This window comes from Henckelia pumila, chromosome 4 (assembly GCF_033568475.1).
Source record: "Henckelia pumila isolate YLH828 chromosome 4, ASM3356847v2, whole genome shotgun sequence".
NCBI classification, from domain to species: domain Eukaryota; kingdom Viridiplantae; phylum Streptophyta; class Magnoliopsida; order Lamiales; family Gesneriaceae; genus Henckelia; species Henckelia pumila.
The window spans coordinates 134,373,168-134,390,451 of NC_133123.1; the positions used below are offsets into that span (position 1 = coordinate 134,373,168).

Genomic DNA, 17,284 nt, shown 5'->3' on the forward strand with positions numbered 1-17,284 from the left:
CAAAAAGCACTCTCAATTTTTTCTTTACAAAATTTTAAAATTTTGTTAAAAAAAAAAATTAAGAAATGCTTATCAGAAGCTCTCTCAAAAACTAATATGTTGTCAATCCTGGAAAAATGCAGAAAACGTAACACAAGACTGGAAGTATTCTCACCAAGGAAGATGAAAGTGATCATCGAAACTAAAGATAAATTTATCTACACTAACTGAACAATCAAATTCATTACAACCAACGATCTTCTAAAGAAGAATCAGTTGAATATTCACGTTATTTTCCTCTTCTTTCCTACAAAATCCTGTGTTCAGGCAAAAAAAAAAAAACAGAGTAAGAAAAAGTCGTCCTGTATGTTACACTGTAAAGTAACACCACATTCATCTTCCTAGCAGCATGATTGAGGCACGAAACTGGGACTACCGTGGATGTTTTTCCAAAAGCAAGAGCCAAAGCTCGGTTGAAATGCTTCTAACGAGCCCATTTCTGATTTGACAAGATAATTGAACTGGAACAGTGCAACGATTTTGTACTGTGAAAGGCCATATCAATTGAGATTCGGGAGCTCTAGCAGGAAACTATCCCACCCCTGTAAATCATACTTCATGGTGAGCTACCACCCATCTAATAATGTAAGTTTAAACTTTCGGAAATGCTTGTGTGATTAGATGTATCATACACAAAAGAGAGAAAAGAGGGACATTACCCAAATAGATGTCAGTATCAGGAGGTTTTCATTTCCAAACAGCTTCCCCAAGAAACTGAAGAGCAGGAACACCTCTGATTTCTACATCAACGAGAGGCGCCTGGACCAGTTTCAAGCTAGAGAGCTCTGGATCGTTCTGAATAATGCCTAAAGCTCGTGTTTGATCCTGAAAAATGTAGACTGTTTATTTAATATGACACGATAAGTGGTCAAAAGAAGGGCAAACTGCTACCAATTTTCATAGCATACAAACATGCCCAAGCTGGGGAAGCAAAAAAGGGGGCTTTCTAAATAAACGAAACAAGTTCAATTTCTAAACAAACTTTTAGCGAGTACGCAATTAGTCCTGCACTCATCAATCAAGCTACAATCATAAGTTAAGAGTTACAAGTTTAATTTCGCGAACGAATGCTCAGAGAGCACATATTTACTCTTCTGTACTAATCAATCGAGCTACAATCATAAGTTCGAGGTCATAAGTTCGAGGTTGCTGAAGGACAAATTGTTATAACAGTTAAACATTTGAATACAGCTGAACTGAATAGCAAAGGACGAACTCAAATTCAATTCCTTAAAACATGCATTAGCATGAGTCACGACTCCTACCATAGAGATTACCGTAAAAAAGAAAGTTAAAAGTTTTTCATACCTTTCTCTTCATTGCGCAGAACTTGCAGTCAGAGGCAGACGGAGGAAGAATTTGGTTGACAACTAGCCTCTTGACTGGAACACTTTCTTTCTTCAAGGACGCACATAATCTTGATGATTCACTGATGGCCATCACCTAAACCACAGCAACTTTGGTTTAATTTTTATTTTTTAGTACAATTTAGGGGAGGGATATTCTAACGTGGCTTTATACCCATGCCTCTCCCTTGATTAGAAAAGATTAATAGAAAAAATGTGTTTCGCTACCCATTAAATTCACAAAACACATGATTTTGTTTTCTGTAGGATAAAAAGTTTAACATAATTCTTTACAGATTTTTCACAGCATTAGTACAAAACTTCCGAATATGTTTAAGCCTGTCAATACCGTGGGAATTGTTACAATGACAAACTCTGTTGAGTTGGTGTCACGGAAAAGCTCTCTCACTTTTATCATTCTCTCCCTTAATTTCTCCAATTTGTCAGCCTGGAAAACAAAGGCTGAAATCAGCAATTCAACATAATAGACAGCATGTTGGGAGCATTTAAACAAATCGAGCTTACAGCATCTTGCCGGTTTTCTTCCTGGACAAAGAGAGATTTTATGGCCGAAGTAGCTGAAGTTATTTTCTGCCTCAACTGTAACAAGCATGAACCATAAAAATCTAAAAGCTGGTAAATAAAAGAGGTGGAAAATAGCTTAATGCTGTGTTTTCTGCTGTAAGTGCATCTAGTTTTTTCCCCACTGGGAACAAACTACATACATTATAATTAAGGCCAACCTAAATAATTTTACCTTCAAAATCTTTCCGATAGAAGCATCCAAAAAGTCTGGCAATGACAAGAGGCGCAATGTATGACCCTGTAGCATAGCCACTCAGTATGAATAATTTTTTGTCAGAATAATAAAATGAACTGAAATCTTGTCTCTCTTACCGTGGGGGCGGTATCAAACACTATTCGAGTAAACATATTGTACTCTGCTGATTCAAGAAATTGAATAACCTGGCAAGTATTTATTGAATTAGCAACTATTCAGAGAAAAAAAATGTAAAACCTATCAAAATCAGCAACACTTTATAATTTAAAATAATACATGCCTTTGAAATTGCAATAGCTTCATCTAGACCAGGAGGCGGTGTATCCAGCAACTCTCCAAGCTTTAGTTCCCCAAGCTATTCCCACAGAAATTGTGAAGTTAATAAACCACCAGAGGAATGAAATGAAGCAAGGATTTTTTTCCTTTGTTCTTGAGAATGCTTCAAACCAAAAGTGCATTTGATATAGAAGCTGCTCTTATAAAATGCTCTTCTTTATAAACAATTAAAGTTGGATCAGATTTTTATTTTGTTTAAATAAATGCTAAGAAAAACAAAATCAGAAAATGTGACTTTTCGAGCTTCCTCTTGAGATTCTCTTTAAAAAATAAAAAAAATAAAAAAACACTCTGTTACATTATTAAATAAGAAAACATAAAACACCTTCTGTTTTATTTTTTAAAGTAACATATATGAACTGTTTTCTCAAACTAAATGCTTCTTTAACCAAACTCGGCATAAGTAATAGCCTTGGATAAAACGTTGAAACAACTACTCTTATCCAGCAAGATTGATAAGAATGAATGACATGTGAAAAGGCATTGCCTTTGTCCATCAATTCAAAGGTGCAAATTCAACAGCACCTAGAACTGTAGTTCATCAATGAGTAATGCATTCGCAAAACTAGACTTAAAGATTAAATGAATTCTTTTAAAAAAATGTACGTCTGAAGTAGGAAAAAGGCACCCATTTTTTTTTAAATGTAAAAGCACCCATTTCAAGAAACTGACAATATAAGAACAAGTGGCGATTTGGCAAGGTAAAAATTTGTAAAGCTATAATCCATCCAAAATGCATTATAAGTATTCAACCACAAATAACATTTTTAAGTTTTAAAAAATATCATAGCAGTTCGTTTCCATAACCAAGTCTCTAACATAGATCAAATAACATTTTTAAGTTTTAAAAAATATCATAGCAGTTCGTTTCCATAACCAAGTCTCTAACATAGATATTAAACTTTATGGATGAGCAACATGTCACATACATATTTATTGAATTATCAGGTTGAACGAACTGCAGAGCATCATTATGACCAGGGTCACGGATTACCTGATCTGCAATAATACCAAGCCCCATTCCATCCATGAAATCTTTTACCCCACTTCCACCATTTTTCTGACTGACGTTTCGAAATTCTTCCCTCGCTTTTTCAGGGTTTATCTGCCACAGCAATGCATTCAATTTTTGCTAATTGTGCACAAGACTAAAAGGATCTTCTCAAAAAGAACTGTAGTTTATCAAGATTTATCATAGCTAGAGAAAACTACTCCTCTCACCTCAAGGGCAAAAAGTGGAGAAATGGGACCCTCAACAGGTACTAACGTCCCGCCAGTTAAATCCTGAAAACGAAGTCCAAAAAAATTCACATTCAAAACCTCAGCGATGAAATCCTGCTGTTTTGAGATAAATATGAACACTTATAACCTGGGCGAAGGAATCACTCAAGGAATGTGCAGGATCAGTTGAAACCACTAGGGTGGGATGACCATTATTTGCAAATTTAACAGCAAGTGATGCAGCACAGCTCGTCTTTCCAACTCCTCCTTTTCCACCAAGCATGTAATATTTGCGTTGTGTTCCAGAGACCATTTCGTCAAAGCCAGCAACAGATTCCGTGGGAGCAGCAACTGATCTAACTGCCAAAATATAATTTAAGTGATAAGCGGCTGTACCCCCTCAATTAACCAAAAAGGAAACACTGGCATGTTATAAATGACCAAGATTATTCCAACCTGTTTCACAATTCCAGCCTTTTTACTTTCTACACCGAATCACATCTAATAGCTTTTTCAAACACTCTTTTAGCTAATTACTTCACCTAAAACTCCCTCCAACGATTTAAGGGATAAAACTAAATGGAATACGATCACTTAGTCCTTTGTCATGAAACCCACTTATCTGCAGCTTTCAACCTTCTTCATGTTTATAAGCTAAACTACTTCCATTAAACAAATTTTCTGTAGAATAACGTAAATTTAACCAAATACATAACTAATTCCATCGACTCAGTAAAAATGTCCGGTTGCTACGCAGAATTCCCCAATTCAAGTTACCACGAAATGGATTTGAAGCAATATATTTTATTTTAAATCCATCATTTCAAATTAGTTGACTGTTTGGATGTACAAAATTCAATTCGACTCGGTATCATTTCAGTAGTCTACCCATGATCCATCTATCAAATTCTTCCCAGTTCCCAAAATCAAATTCATCCAGCCAAGGGCGGCCTTAACATTCTTGGCTCAACCACATAGCAGTATTGCTAGTAGTATTCATCAATTCAAGAAACCTTTTTGGGCCATCCCAGTGAAAGATAACCAAAAATATGTACATAAACTCCTTAATATTACTCCATACAGCAAGAGAAACAAAGACAAATAAACTCATTACACAGTACACACTACCAATACACAACAAAAATGGAAATTCATCGACAACCCATATGCAATCCAATAAAGAAACAATAATTTTTCACCTTGAAAATTTCCCCGGGGCATCTTTCCGGCAATAGAGATAGTCACAAAGCTCGAGCTACCACTTGACTTGAATTTCGAGAAAGATGCAAGACGGGGTGTCTTGAATAAGTGAGAATGACGATAATAATAGCTAACCATAATCGCCATAGGCTTTAAAGATGCATAATTTGCAATGGAATTCGTAGCAAAAGGACAAGAAGCCATTCGAGTAGCAACGAGAAACTACGGGTCCGCGAGCATTATACGGTAGTAGCCTTGTGTATATATGTTAGGGATCAACCCGTTGCTAGGATGACCCGACCCGTTCACCTTCGAATCTTTTTAATGACATAAATAATTATAATTTTATACGGTGAAAACAAACGTGGTCATCATTTTAATTTTTCAGAATTGGTATTGACATTCAAATCCGAAAAAAAAAATTAAACATTAACCATGAAAAAACAAATGTTCTAGGTATAACCTAAAATTTTCATACTTGATTTAAGCATTTTTGATAAGTTAGTGTTTTTTATTCACACTTGAATTTAAATATACATAAAAAAATATTTATATTATTGTATTTTTTTAATGTGAATTTATTAATATATTTTTCATATCAAATTGTTTCCAAAAAAAAAAAGACTAATACTTTAATATGGATAGGAAAATTAATAATTTATTAATATTTTGAAATTTATTGTATTTGAGTAAATAATTTCTTGATGAGTAAGATATAAATATATTTGAAAAATAGTGAGATACTTATCTATAGATTTTAAATAATTATATATTTTTTACACCTTTTATAAATAGAATAACTTTGAAAAATAAAATGGGTGTTTACTTGAATTTATTAAAATAATTGGACTTAAATGCAATTTTACTATAGGGTTAAAATTGATTTTTTTTAGCTGAATCACGTATCAGTTAAACTATTTACAATAGTTCATGTACCCATTTATTATTTTATCGATAATTTATGTATCAAAATGAATTTTATTCTTTAATAATTTATAAATTTGATGGATTTTTATTATCTTACTATTTGATTATATTATTGTAAATGGTATGGATTAGTTGAAAATTTCATTTTGTCCACAATTTAATTTTGTTTTGATTATATATATATATATATATATATTATATTTACAAAATTACCGTTTTTTTCTTTCACTGTTTTTTAAAATTTTCAATTTTAAAAATAAATCGTAAAAGGCACGCAACGCGTGCTTCTGTGTGCTAGTAGTATCTATTACTATTTATTAAGGCTTAGACATGTATACTAACGGTCATAGTACGAGAGAGACACACCAAAATTTTATTTCAAATTTAACCCCAATTTTATATTTGCAGCGTAGATTTTGTAAAAGGGCTAACCGGTCATTTGCAAACTTCTCCACTCAACCTTCCCATTTTCTCTTCACCGTGTGACTAGGGATGGCAATTAGACCCGCCCCCGCATCAAACTCGCCCCGACGGGGCGGGTCTAAACCCGCCAAAGCGGGTTCATAAGCGGGTCCGGGGCGGGTCTCGGGTTTGGCCAAACCCGCCCCAGACCCGCCCCGCCAAAGTTTATATATATATAAATTTAAAATATTCATGTATATATATAAATATAAAATATATATGTAATATTAATAATATATAATTATATTATTATACTAAATAATTAATATTTTATCCATAATTTGAATGTGTAATATTATTGGATTGAAATGAATTTATTTTATTATGATATGTTTAGTATAAAAATAAATCATTATAATGTTTTTTAGCTAATAAATATTAATTAATTACAAGTTAATAAATTTAAAATTTTGAGAATAATTTCTTTTTTGTCTTAAATATTAAAAATCTATATTTGAAATTAAATTTAATGATATTTGTTAATTTTTAAACTTTTTATTTTTTTATTTTAATAAATTTAAAATTATTTAATTTATGGCGGATCCAACGGGTCTAACCCGAATTGGACCCGCCGGGTTCGCGGGGCGGGGCGGGGCGGGCCCAAATGGAGGCGGGGCGGGTCCCCGGTTTAGCCAAATCCGCCCCAGACCCGCCCCGTTGGCATCCCTACGTGTAACGGTTTCCATTGATATATTCATTTTCTCTTCGGTTTTAATGTTTTAATTTTTTTTTTGTGAAGTGGGAACCCGCAGCCGCTACCTTCGGTGCGCACTGGGTAAACCCCCGAACTAACGCAATAGCTTACAAACTACGTTATCCTGGTAAACCACACTAGGACAAGCCTTGTGTGACAGGCTAGTCCAAGAAGGTGTTGGTAGGGGGAATCGAACTCCTGACCTCTGGCCAAGAGTTCACATATTCCAACAGTTTGGACATCCCCTTAGGTGCTTTAATGTTTTATTATATTCAGGGAAAATTACGCTTTCAATCCTCTAATTTGTACATTTTTCATTTTTGGTCCTGTTAAAAGTAAATTTGCAATTTTAGTCCTGGAACTTGCATTATTTTTTTTTTATTTTTGGTCCTATTAACATTGAATTCGCATTTTTAGTCTTGTAACTTTCATGAATTTTTATTTTAAGTCTTGTTAACACCGAATTTACAATTTTAGTCATGTAACTTGCATTCTTTTTCATTTTTAGTCCAGTTTACATATAATTTTCATTTTTTTTTATCTTGTAACTTCTATATATTTTTATTTTTAGTTATATTATCGATGAATTTATATTTTTAATTCAATAAATTTCATATTTTTATTCATAATATATTATGATTTACATATTTTAAAACTTTTAAAATTTAAATGAATAAAAAAAATTGAACTAAAAATTATTCGAAATTTTTTTACACTAAATGTCATCTTATAAAATACAAAATATAAATAAAAATATTAATTTAATATGAAATCATTTTTCGGTTTAGTTTTTATGTATATAATATAAAATCGAACCATATAATTTTATTTTATTTTTAATCATATTAAAGAGGAATTCAATGGTCTTTTTAACACTTAATTTTTATTTTTAATCATATTAAAGACGGATTTTTATTTTTATACCATGTAATTTGTAATTTTTCATTTTTTATTTATATTTCTACCAAAAATTGTTTGTGACAAGCATAGATTACGTGAGTACTTAACCTTTGGTTAAAACAAAAAAACCATAAATCCAAACTCAAGAAACAAAATACAAAACGAAAATTGAATTTTGGTCGGATATAAAATTTAAATTAAAAAATTTCGATTTCATATTATATATCAAAACTAAACCCAAAAAAACACGATTCACATTATATTAATACGTTTATTTATATTATGTATTTTATAAGATAATATTTAGTGTAAAATTGTTTTGAATAATTTTAGTTGAATTTTTGTTATTTAATTCATTTAAATTTTAAAAGACTTAAAATATTTAAATCATAATATATTATAAATAAAAATAAAAAGTATGAAATTTATGGAATTAAAAATATAAATTCATCGATAATATGACTAAGAAAAAATATATAGAAGTTACAAGACAAAAAATAAAAATTCAATGCAAAAAGGACTAAAAATGAAAAAAAAATGCAAGTTACAAGACTAAAATTGTAAATTCAATGTTAATAAGACTTAAAGTGAAAAATTAATAAAAGTTATAGGACCAAAAATGAAAAAAGAATGCAACTTACAGGACTAAAATTACAAAATTATTTTTAACAGACCAAAAATAAAAAACATGCAAATTATGTGACCAAAATTGTAATTCTCCCTTATATTCAACTGGATGGAGGCCATCAGGTTTTCCAGTTTACCTTTTCAACGCTTCTGCTTTGATTAAATTGAAGATCTTGGTCTGGCCATCAATTTCTTAGCTATTGAAATTTCACAAGTTTTTTACGAGAGGATCGATATATAATATTTCTTTCCCAATATGTTTGTTGTTCATCTTGGGATTTGAATTCATAAAGCCCTCAGAATACTGACGATTATATAGACAGTTGTTTTTACCGATTGGTTTTTGCTTTTTGTAATTGTTCGTTCAGCTTAAGTGACAGTGCCTCTAGAAATTTTTTTTATAGTCTCGCTTTCATTGTAAAGGGATATGATCCTCGATCACTTTGATCAATTTTAAACAAAAACTTTCATCCTTCATGTTGAAAACTTTTTTTAATTCAGTAGTCTTCACGACAACAGAAGAAGAAACCACATTTGATTATCTCACAGGCTCACAGCAGAACCCGTCTCAATATAAAAAAAATCTAATGAGTAAAATGCTACAAAATAGAGGAATCGTCAAACCATTTAAAGCTTAGAGAGCAACACTGAGGGACAACATTATACCAACTTTTGTTCCTGATAAGTGCTTCGTGGTAAATTTTATTTGATATAATTAGGTATTATTGATTATTTGATTACTTCAATCATGATTATCTATGATCTGAAAATGTAAATAGAAAATAACTAAAAAATCAATAATTTTTTAAATTTTTTGTAATTATCTAAACCATATAGCCACAAAGGGATTTGTTGTGTCCAATTTGTCACTTCCGAAGTAGTAAAGAAGAATTAACCACAAGAAATGTATGTTTTTCATATTATTTATATTTTTTTAATATATGCATGTCACACGCAAAACATGTAAGTCGTCCGCTTGTATATATAAATAGCATATGGGTTTTATTAGGATCGGTTTCAGGCTACTTAAAAATGTTTTATGGTTGAGTTAGCAACCAATTAATATCACTGTTCTAAAAGGTGCCGCCTAGGTCCGCCTAGGCGCTAGGCTGTTGCTCACCGCCTCGTTTTTTTGCTAGGCTATTTCTCTAGGCATTGTCCGCCTAATCTTCCGCCTAGGTGGCGCCCAAGCCGCCTAGGTTGACAAAACGTCGCCTAGGCGGACAAAAATCCGCCTAGGCCGTTACTATTTTTTGCAAAAAAAAAAAATAAAAAACTAAAAGAAAGAGTGGCGACGCGAGAAACAAACAAGGAAAGAAAGAAGAAGCGCAAAAAAAAGTCAAACAAAAAAATTAAATCTCATATTACATATGAAGACTTGATATCTATTAATATCTACTAGTATTTCATCCGTGCGATGCACGGACTATATTTTGTGTATAATATAATTAAATTGGATTAAATTAAAATATTGACTGTAAAATTAGAATTTTAACAAATTTAATTTTACAGTGAGTAATAAGATTAATGTTAAAAAAATATTTTTAAAAACGACAAAAAATCTTTAAACAAAAATATGTTATGCGATGCACGTGATATTATTTCATACAGTTAATGATGAAAAATAATATTAAAAATAAACATTTAAACAACCAATCAAAATATGGATTAGAGAAAAAAAAAGTCTAAGTGAGGTTGAAGAGATGACATTATCTTTGATAGTTGCATGAATGCGTGTTCCCTGAAGTTTAGAAGAAAAAAAAAGTCTAAGTGAGGTTGAAGATAAAAATAAATATCAAAAAATTAGTAAAAGCAGAAATATTGGAATTAATAGAAGATAAATATAAATCACATAAAGTTCGTGTACCTCAATATCTTGGAATATACATTCCATTGTCGGTTTTTTTTTGCTTTGGTATGAAGTAAGATAACAGCGTATTAATATAAACTTCAGCGCTCAATGCCAGTCTGAAAGATTAATATCACGAATAAGTCGAAACAATGGTGTCATTTTGTATGTATTGATAGGTGATTATGTATACTGATTGGTGATACTGCGTGACAATTTGAAGAAGGTTAAACTCTTCACGGTTTAAAGGTTAAATATATGTTTATTCATACAATAATTGAGATCTAATCAAAATTGGAAACGTATTCTATTTTTGTTATTATTTTTGATTTTATTGTTTTAATTATCGGTGGAAATTTAATGAGTAGTATCTTTTTTTTTATTACGGAGAATACATAAATATATCTATTTGTATTGTAGATAAATATAAGTAAATATTTATATGGTTTATACATGATTATAAATATATGATCGACGGAATACTAACACTTAAATTTTCTTTAAAAATCTCTCAATTCCAGTCGATAATAATCGCAAGTGCACGATTCAAGTTATAATAAAATGTACTGAGTACGAGTATCGTCCTCAGGGACTAACAATAGTAATTTGTCTCGTTGATTTTCAACTACACAAAGTATCTCAAATTTGATTTTTGAATTATCTAACATTTAACATTAATTAAGAACTCAACGTAAATAAAAGTGGATTTCACAACCAAACAATCAATTCTCAGATTGAAGAACACCAATTCAAAATGATTTTGTTGGAATTTCGGTTCACCTTTCCCCTAATTGAACTGGACGATTAGAATTTAATTTATTCTTATAAATTTGACAGAAATTCCTGTAACATTGACACTCTCTCTCGAGGTTATGTCAAACTAATCAAATCAGTGAAATAATTAAATCTCTTTAATTATTTATCATGACTGATTGCTTTGCGTTCTATGAATTCTAAAACTTTCAACCTGGTGGTCTATGGCTATCAACATGTACTAAATACCATATCTCTATGCATATTTTAAGTCCATGGATTCTATCATTCGTCCTAATTAGGAACCTATCTCTCGATAGCAATTCACAATTTACGAATCTATGTTAAGGGTAGCTAATCATCAACATAGAAAGAAAACATGATAAAATCAATTATAAACATAAATCAAATCTCAATACGTCCGGTGATTCAATCACACTACAGTGTTTCGGGGTTAGGATCCCCTCGATTCCAACAAAATAAAAACTTAGCTACTGGAATTCATTACAAAAATTCAATCTAAAAAGTGTTTAACATAAAAATTCAGAAGAGAAGAAAAGAAAAACTCCCAACGGAAAAGAGAAATCTTGAATTGCTCAGCCGCCATCTGCCTCCTGATGTGCGTTCGTCTCTACCCTCAAAAACTAAGGAAAGAATTGTATTTAAAGTCCCCAAGAATCCTTCCCGAAATAAAATCTCTAAAAAAAAAAAATAAAATTTCACGTCAGCGCATCGCGCCCGAGCGGTAGAAAATTACCGCGCGGGCACCTGAAAATTTGGCAACTCCTGTTTCCCAAGTTCGTGGTTGCGCCCGCGCGGTAGAAAATTGCCGCACGGGCGCCATGCCTTTCTGCCAGCTACTATTTTACAAATGATGAGTGCGCCCGCGCGGTAGAAAATTGCCGCGCGGGCGCCTCGTCTTTTTCCAGAAATGTTCTTTTCTTCTTGCGCTATCCTCACCGCCTCAATTGTGCATCACCTTCTCACCAAGTATCAACATTTCTTGGTGATTTCCTGCAATAAAAATAAATAAACCAGAGGAGTGACTACAAAAAAAACTTTAAAACAATAAACGAAACAAGAATGGTAAAAACAGACACAACGAAAACGAAACTAATGCAAAACAAACACAAAACAAGCAAAAATAACGCACAAAAATGACTCCTATCAACCTCCCCAAACTAACCTTTTGTTCGCCCTCGAACAAAATAGGTGACAACTAACAAGAAGACACAACAAAACGACAAAACAAGTAAGTAAAATCAATCTCATCAAGCCTCAGAATTTCTTCCAAAAGAACAACAGTCCAATCATATCCACATATGCTGACCTAAAAAAAAATTTAAGACGCAAACCTTGCAAACTTCAAAATCTCGCAAGTCCGTTTTTGGAATACTCTACTCCGAATTCAATTCACACATTCTAGGATCATAAGGACTTTTTCAGTTATAATAGGATCAAGACTTTGGGAGTATTCAATGATACACACTCTACTGACTGGTATAACTCAATGAAAAATAGTGTGTGTTTGTTTTAATCAAGAATCCATATTCATTAACCGTGTCTATCAATAGTCCATAAGAAAAATTCTTACAACCCCTCTCCACTAGTATATTGGGCGACTGTGACTTGGTCAATAGGTCTTATCTGGCTTATAATGTCAGGCTAGGTTAATGGCTCCAAATGAAGGAAAAGAATTCAAGGAGGGAGTAATCGATGATCTATTTTCTCAATTCCACTTCTTTCTATTCACATTCATCATCTCTTTTCACTTCATTGATCTCCAGAAATTTTCTTCACTTGCCTTCTACCAACAACACTTTTTCTCTTTCGCCACAATTTTTTCTTTCTTGTTTTCAACTACCCTTTTGTTTTGAGTCAGTATTCACACTATTTCCTTTTTCACATTATGCAATTGGAGCACCTTTAGAAATAATCTACATTCAATTTACTCCCCACAATGTAGGAATGAGTGTTTAAGCTATGGGTAGTAGTTGTAGGATATTAAATAATGTCGAATGGGGTTTACCACACGTTTTCACGTATACCATTCATTTTTTTTTATTAAGCTCGAATTAGGTACTAGGGACATAATAAATCAAGGGTGGCTTGAAAGGCACAAACGAAATTCAAAAAGAATTGCCTATATCACTCCTAAGTCACAGTATACCCGTATTGCGCCTCAAAGGGTGTTCGAACTTGTTCTAGACACATTTCAATTCACAGTCAACTCAAACAGATCTCAATCAGTGCAGCACAAAAAATCATCACTGGTAAGTGATGATTACACCAAAACAAAAATAAGATCATGCACCTTTCGTGCTCATGTAAACGTGAAGGTTCAACTTGGCATCTAGGGTAATTCACGAAAAAAAAAAAATTTTAGCCCAAAGATCAAATAAATTGCCTCAATCATATCCAAGTTTGTATGTTTCGAATTCAGATTGAAGTACATCTCACAGAGTGTTTTGAGACCTATTCATCGACTTGGTTATACTAGTTCAAGACGATTTGTCAAACAAAGAAGAAAGTCATGGACTTAAGCAAAAAACAATAATATAATTTTTTCTTCATCATTGGCTTTTTTGATTTTCATTCACAACACTTGCAACCACAGTACAAACGACTCGAACGAACAAAAATAAGAACACAAAATGAAAACACAAAAGACAACACAACCTCCCCAAACTAAAGACGAACATTGTCCCCAATGCTACTTAACACCACCACACCTAAAAAAACAAACAAAAGAAAACTAAAAACAAAAAGCACTAAAAACTCCCCTGGTACTAATCAGACTCTTCCTCATCAAGATCTTTGGGCAGATCCCGAACCGGTGGAGCATATTGGAATTGGAATGGTGGAGGATATGGCGGTGGTACTGGATAAGCGACAGGGTCCATCCCAGCATTTGCGAGCAGTCCTCGCATCATGGCGTTGGTGGATTCATTGTGGGCGGCGTTCACCTCTTGGAATTTTTCCATGTGTTGCACCCAAGCCAAAATCTCGCTTAATGTGTCATTCATGGTGCGGCGAGCAGGGGGTGGCTTAAGCACATTCCTTGATGATTGACCGGGTCCAGAGCTGGCCTGGCTAGGAGGTTGAAACTCTCGGAGGTGGAATGAATGTTTTGCTTTCAAAATTGTGTTATCCACTGCCTGCATTGGGTGCAACCATTCTTCGTCGTCCCTGTATGGGACACCAGCTTGCACACACAGTAAAGAAACAATGGTCGGAAAAAAATTGAAATGTTGGACGTGCGAATGGACGTGTGCAACTCTCGGTTGATAATTCGTCCAACATTAAGCGGCCATTGCTTGTGCAGGGCATATAGCAGCACCGCCCTGCTCATTGTGACATCATGGGTGTGGGACACCGGTATCAACCTGTGAGTCAGAAAAGCATACCACAAGGCCAGTTCCAGCCGCAAATATTTTTCCTTAAAAGATATAAATTTTACCGAATCCTTCCACACATTGCCATCATAGCACAGGACATTCGAGATTTCATTATAATCCGGGTTAGCCTTAAATGCCTGAAATTGGCTATCATCTACATCTGGAGTTTTCAATAATTCATTAATAGCAGCGGGACTAAAGGAAACCATCTTACTCCGCACGAAAGCTGTAAAGAAAGAGAGATGGCGGCGGGAGGGATTAGGGTTAGAAGGAAAAAGGGAAGGGGAAGTAAAGAAAGAAAGAAGGGGATCGGGCATTTAAAATCTGAGTCTGCGCGATGCGCCCACGCAGTAGGAAAGTGCCGCGCGGGAGCACACCCCTTTTTTAAAAAATTTTTGAGACAGTGGGTTTTGGTGCGCGGGCGGCAGAAAACTGCCGCGCGAGCGCACCCCCTCTTTCAAAAATTTTGCGGGACATTGGCTTTGGGTGCGCGGGCGGCAGAAAACTGCCGCGCGAGCTCACCCCCTCGTTTTGAAAATTTTTCAGAGACAGTACTCAAACTCGAGAAATAAAAGGAATTAACTTAAAAAGTTCTAACACTTACTAAAATGAACAAAAATGCATATAAATAAAAAAAATATAGAATGTAGTTCTCAATTTAAAGTCGAGAGCTTGACTTTTCATCCTCCCCAAACTAGTTTTGGTCAGTCAATGTGGTGATGACTGGCATGGAATCCACATCACCCCCCACATAGTGTTTTAACCTTTGAGCCTTGACCATGAACGACTCGTTACGGGCATCTTTGATCTCTATGGCCTCCGATGGGTACACCCTTGTGATTTTATAGGGCCCAGACCATCTAGACTTCAGTTTTCCGGAAAATAGTCTTAACCGGGAGTTAAACAGCAACAAAACATCTCCTTCCTTGAAGTCCCGCTGTCGAATGCGCCTGTCATGTATTCTCTTGGTTCGTTCCTTGTACGAAACCGCCATGTCATATGCACTGTCGCGGAATTCCTCCAGTTGATTAAGCTCTAGCAATCTTTTTTCACCTGCAGCAGCAAATTCGTAGTTTAGAGTCTTAATAGCCCAATATGCTCTATGCTCTAATTCAACAGGTAAATGACATGCCTTTCCAAACAACAATCTATAAGGGGAGGTGCCTATAGGTGTTTTAAATGCTGTCCTATAGGCCCATAAGGCATCATCAAGTCGAAGTGCCCAATCCTTCCGATTAGTACTCACACTTTTCTCCAAAATCTGTTTGATCTCTCGATTTGATACTTCCACTTGGCCACTGGTCTGGGGATGATATGGGGTAGAGACTTTATGCTTGACACCATATTTCTTTAAGAGTTTGTCAAAAAGTTTATTGCAAAAGTGGGTGCCACCATCACTAATTATTGCACGGGTGTACCAAACCGATTAAAAATGTTTTTCTTCAAAAATTTCAGTACAACCTGTGCATCATTTGTTGCAAAAGCTTCGGCCTCTACCCATTTTGAAACATAATCGACTGCGACCAAAATGTATTTTTTTGTCAAATAAAGTGGAAATGGTCCCATAAAGTCGATTCCCCAAACATCAAATATCTCACACTCAATGATATTATTTGAAAAATTATTTTGATTTGGTTTGAAAAATTATTTTGATGAAATGATAACAACCAATTATATCTAGTCAAATATATGCAATTAACATTTAATTGTTTTGCAAAATGTATTTGGACGTAAACCCGTTTGGTTAATAATAATTTATGAATTTATAAAAATAATATTATATATAATGTAAATATATGCATATGTATAATTTTTTAAAAATTATCTTAATTAATTTTTATCTTTCTATTTGAAAAAAACCATAAGTGCACAAATGTTTTATGTTTATATGTTCTTTTAAAAATAGGTACACTTTGAGTTTTAGTTGTGTATTTTTTTATTAGAGCTGACGAAAAATACCGAAATGTCATCATACCGCCTTTACCGTACCGAAAAAAAACCGTATATACAGAAAATTTTGGTATACCAAAAAAAATTGGTATACACGATATCGGTATGATACCGCGTATACCGAATTTCGGTATACCGACATGTCTGTATAACGAAATTTTTGGTACGGTATCGGTATCGGAAATTTTGGTATCGAAATTTTCGGTACGGTATTCGGTACGGTATGCGGTATACCGTACCGAACCACCTCTATTTTTTATTAATTTAAATATACTGATACTTATAAACTAAGATTTAAGTATTAATCTATTTCCTTCAACTTGGCTAGAAAGTGGAAATAATCCTAATCACTAATCACTACAGCCGCAATTTGAATTTAGAAACATAAAAAAAAAAACAATTGACAAACTCATTGATTAATATTTAATACAATACAAATATAACCAGAATCCACAAACTCATACATTCATACAAATATTTTTGATTTAATGCTTCGAAAATTGTTTTTGAAAATAACTGCACTGAGAACAAAAAAAGTGCTAACGTTTCTAATTTCAATAATAATAATTTATGAATTTATAAAAATAATATAATATATAATGCAAATACGTGTATATATAATATAATAAAATAACTTAATTAATTTTTAATTATTTTTAAGAGAAGAAATATAGTAATAGAATGAGAGAGAGAGATGGCGGCGGGAGGGATTAGGGTTAGAAGGAAAAAGGGAAGGGGAAGTAAAGAAAGAAAGAAGGGGATCGGGCATTTAAAATCTGAGTCTGCGCGATGCGCCCGCGC

General features: G+C 33.4%; 1 protein-coding gene across 2 annotated transcripts; it reads right to left on the reverse strand.

The window, feature by feature from the left end:
* Positions 1-156: 156 nt before the first annotated feature.
* Positions 157-5,143, reverse strand: LOC140864798 (ATPase GET3B-like). Of its 2 annotated transcripts, XM_073269171.1 has the most exons (12): positions 4,923-5,143; positions 3,872-4,083; positions 3,724-3,786; positions 3,497-3,607; positions 2,447-2,521; positions 2,283-2,351; positions 2,143-2,208; positions 1,911-1,985; positions 1,735-1,833; positions 1,348-1,482; positions 699-864; positions 157-581 (listed from the first exon to the last, which is right to left on the reverse strand). In XM_073269171.1, the coding sequence occupies exons 1-11, from the start codon at positions 5,125-5,127 to the stop codon at positions 727-729; spliced, it is 1,248 nt and encodes a 415-aa protein (XP_073125272.1). In that variant the 5' UTR covers positions 5,128-5,143; the 3' UTR covers positions 157-581; positions 699-726. The 2 variants fall into 2 exon arrangements, with proteins under 2 accessions (XP_073125272.1, XP_073125273.1); XM_073269172.1 differs by lacking the exon at positions 2,447-2,521.
* Positions 5,144-17,284: the final 12,141 nt, after the last annotated feature.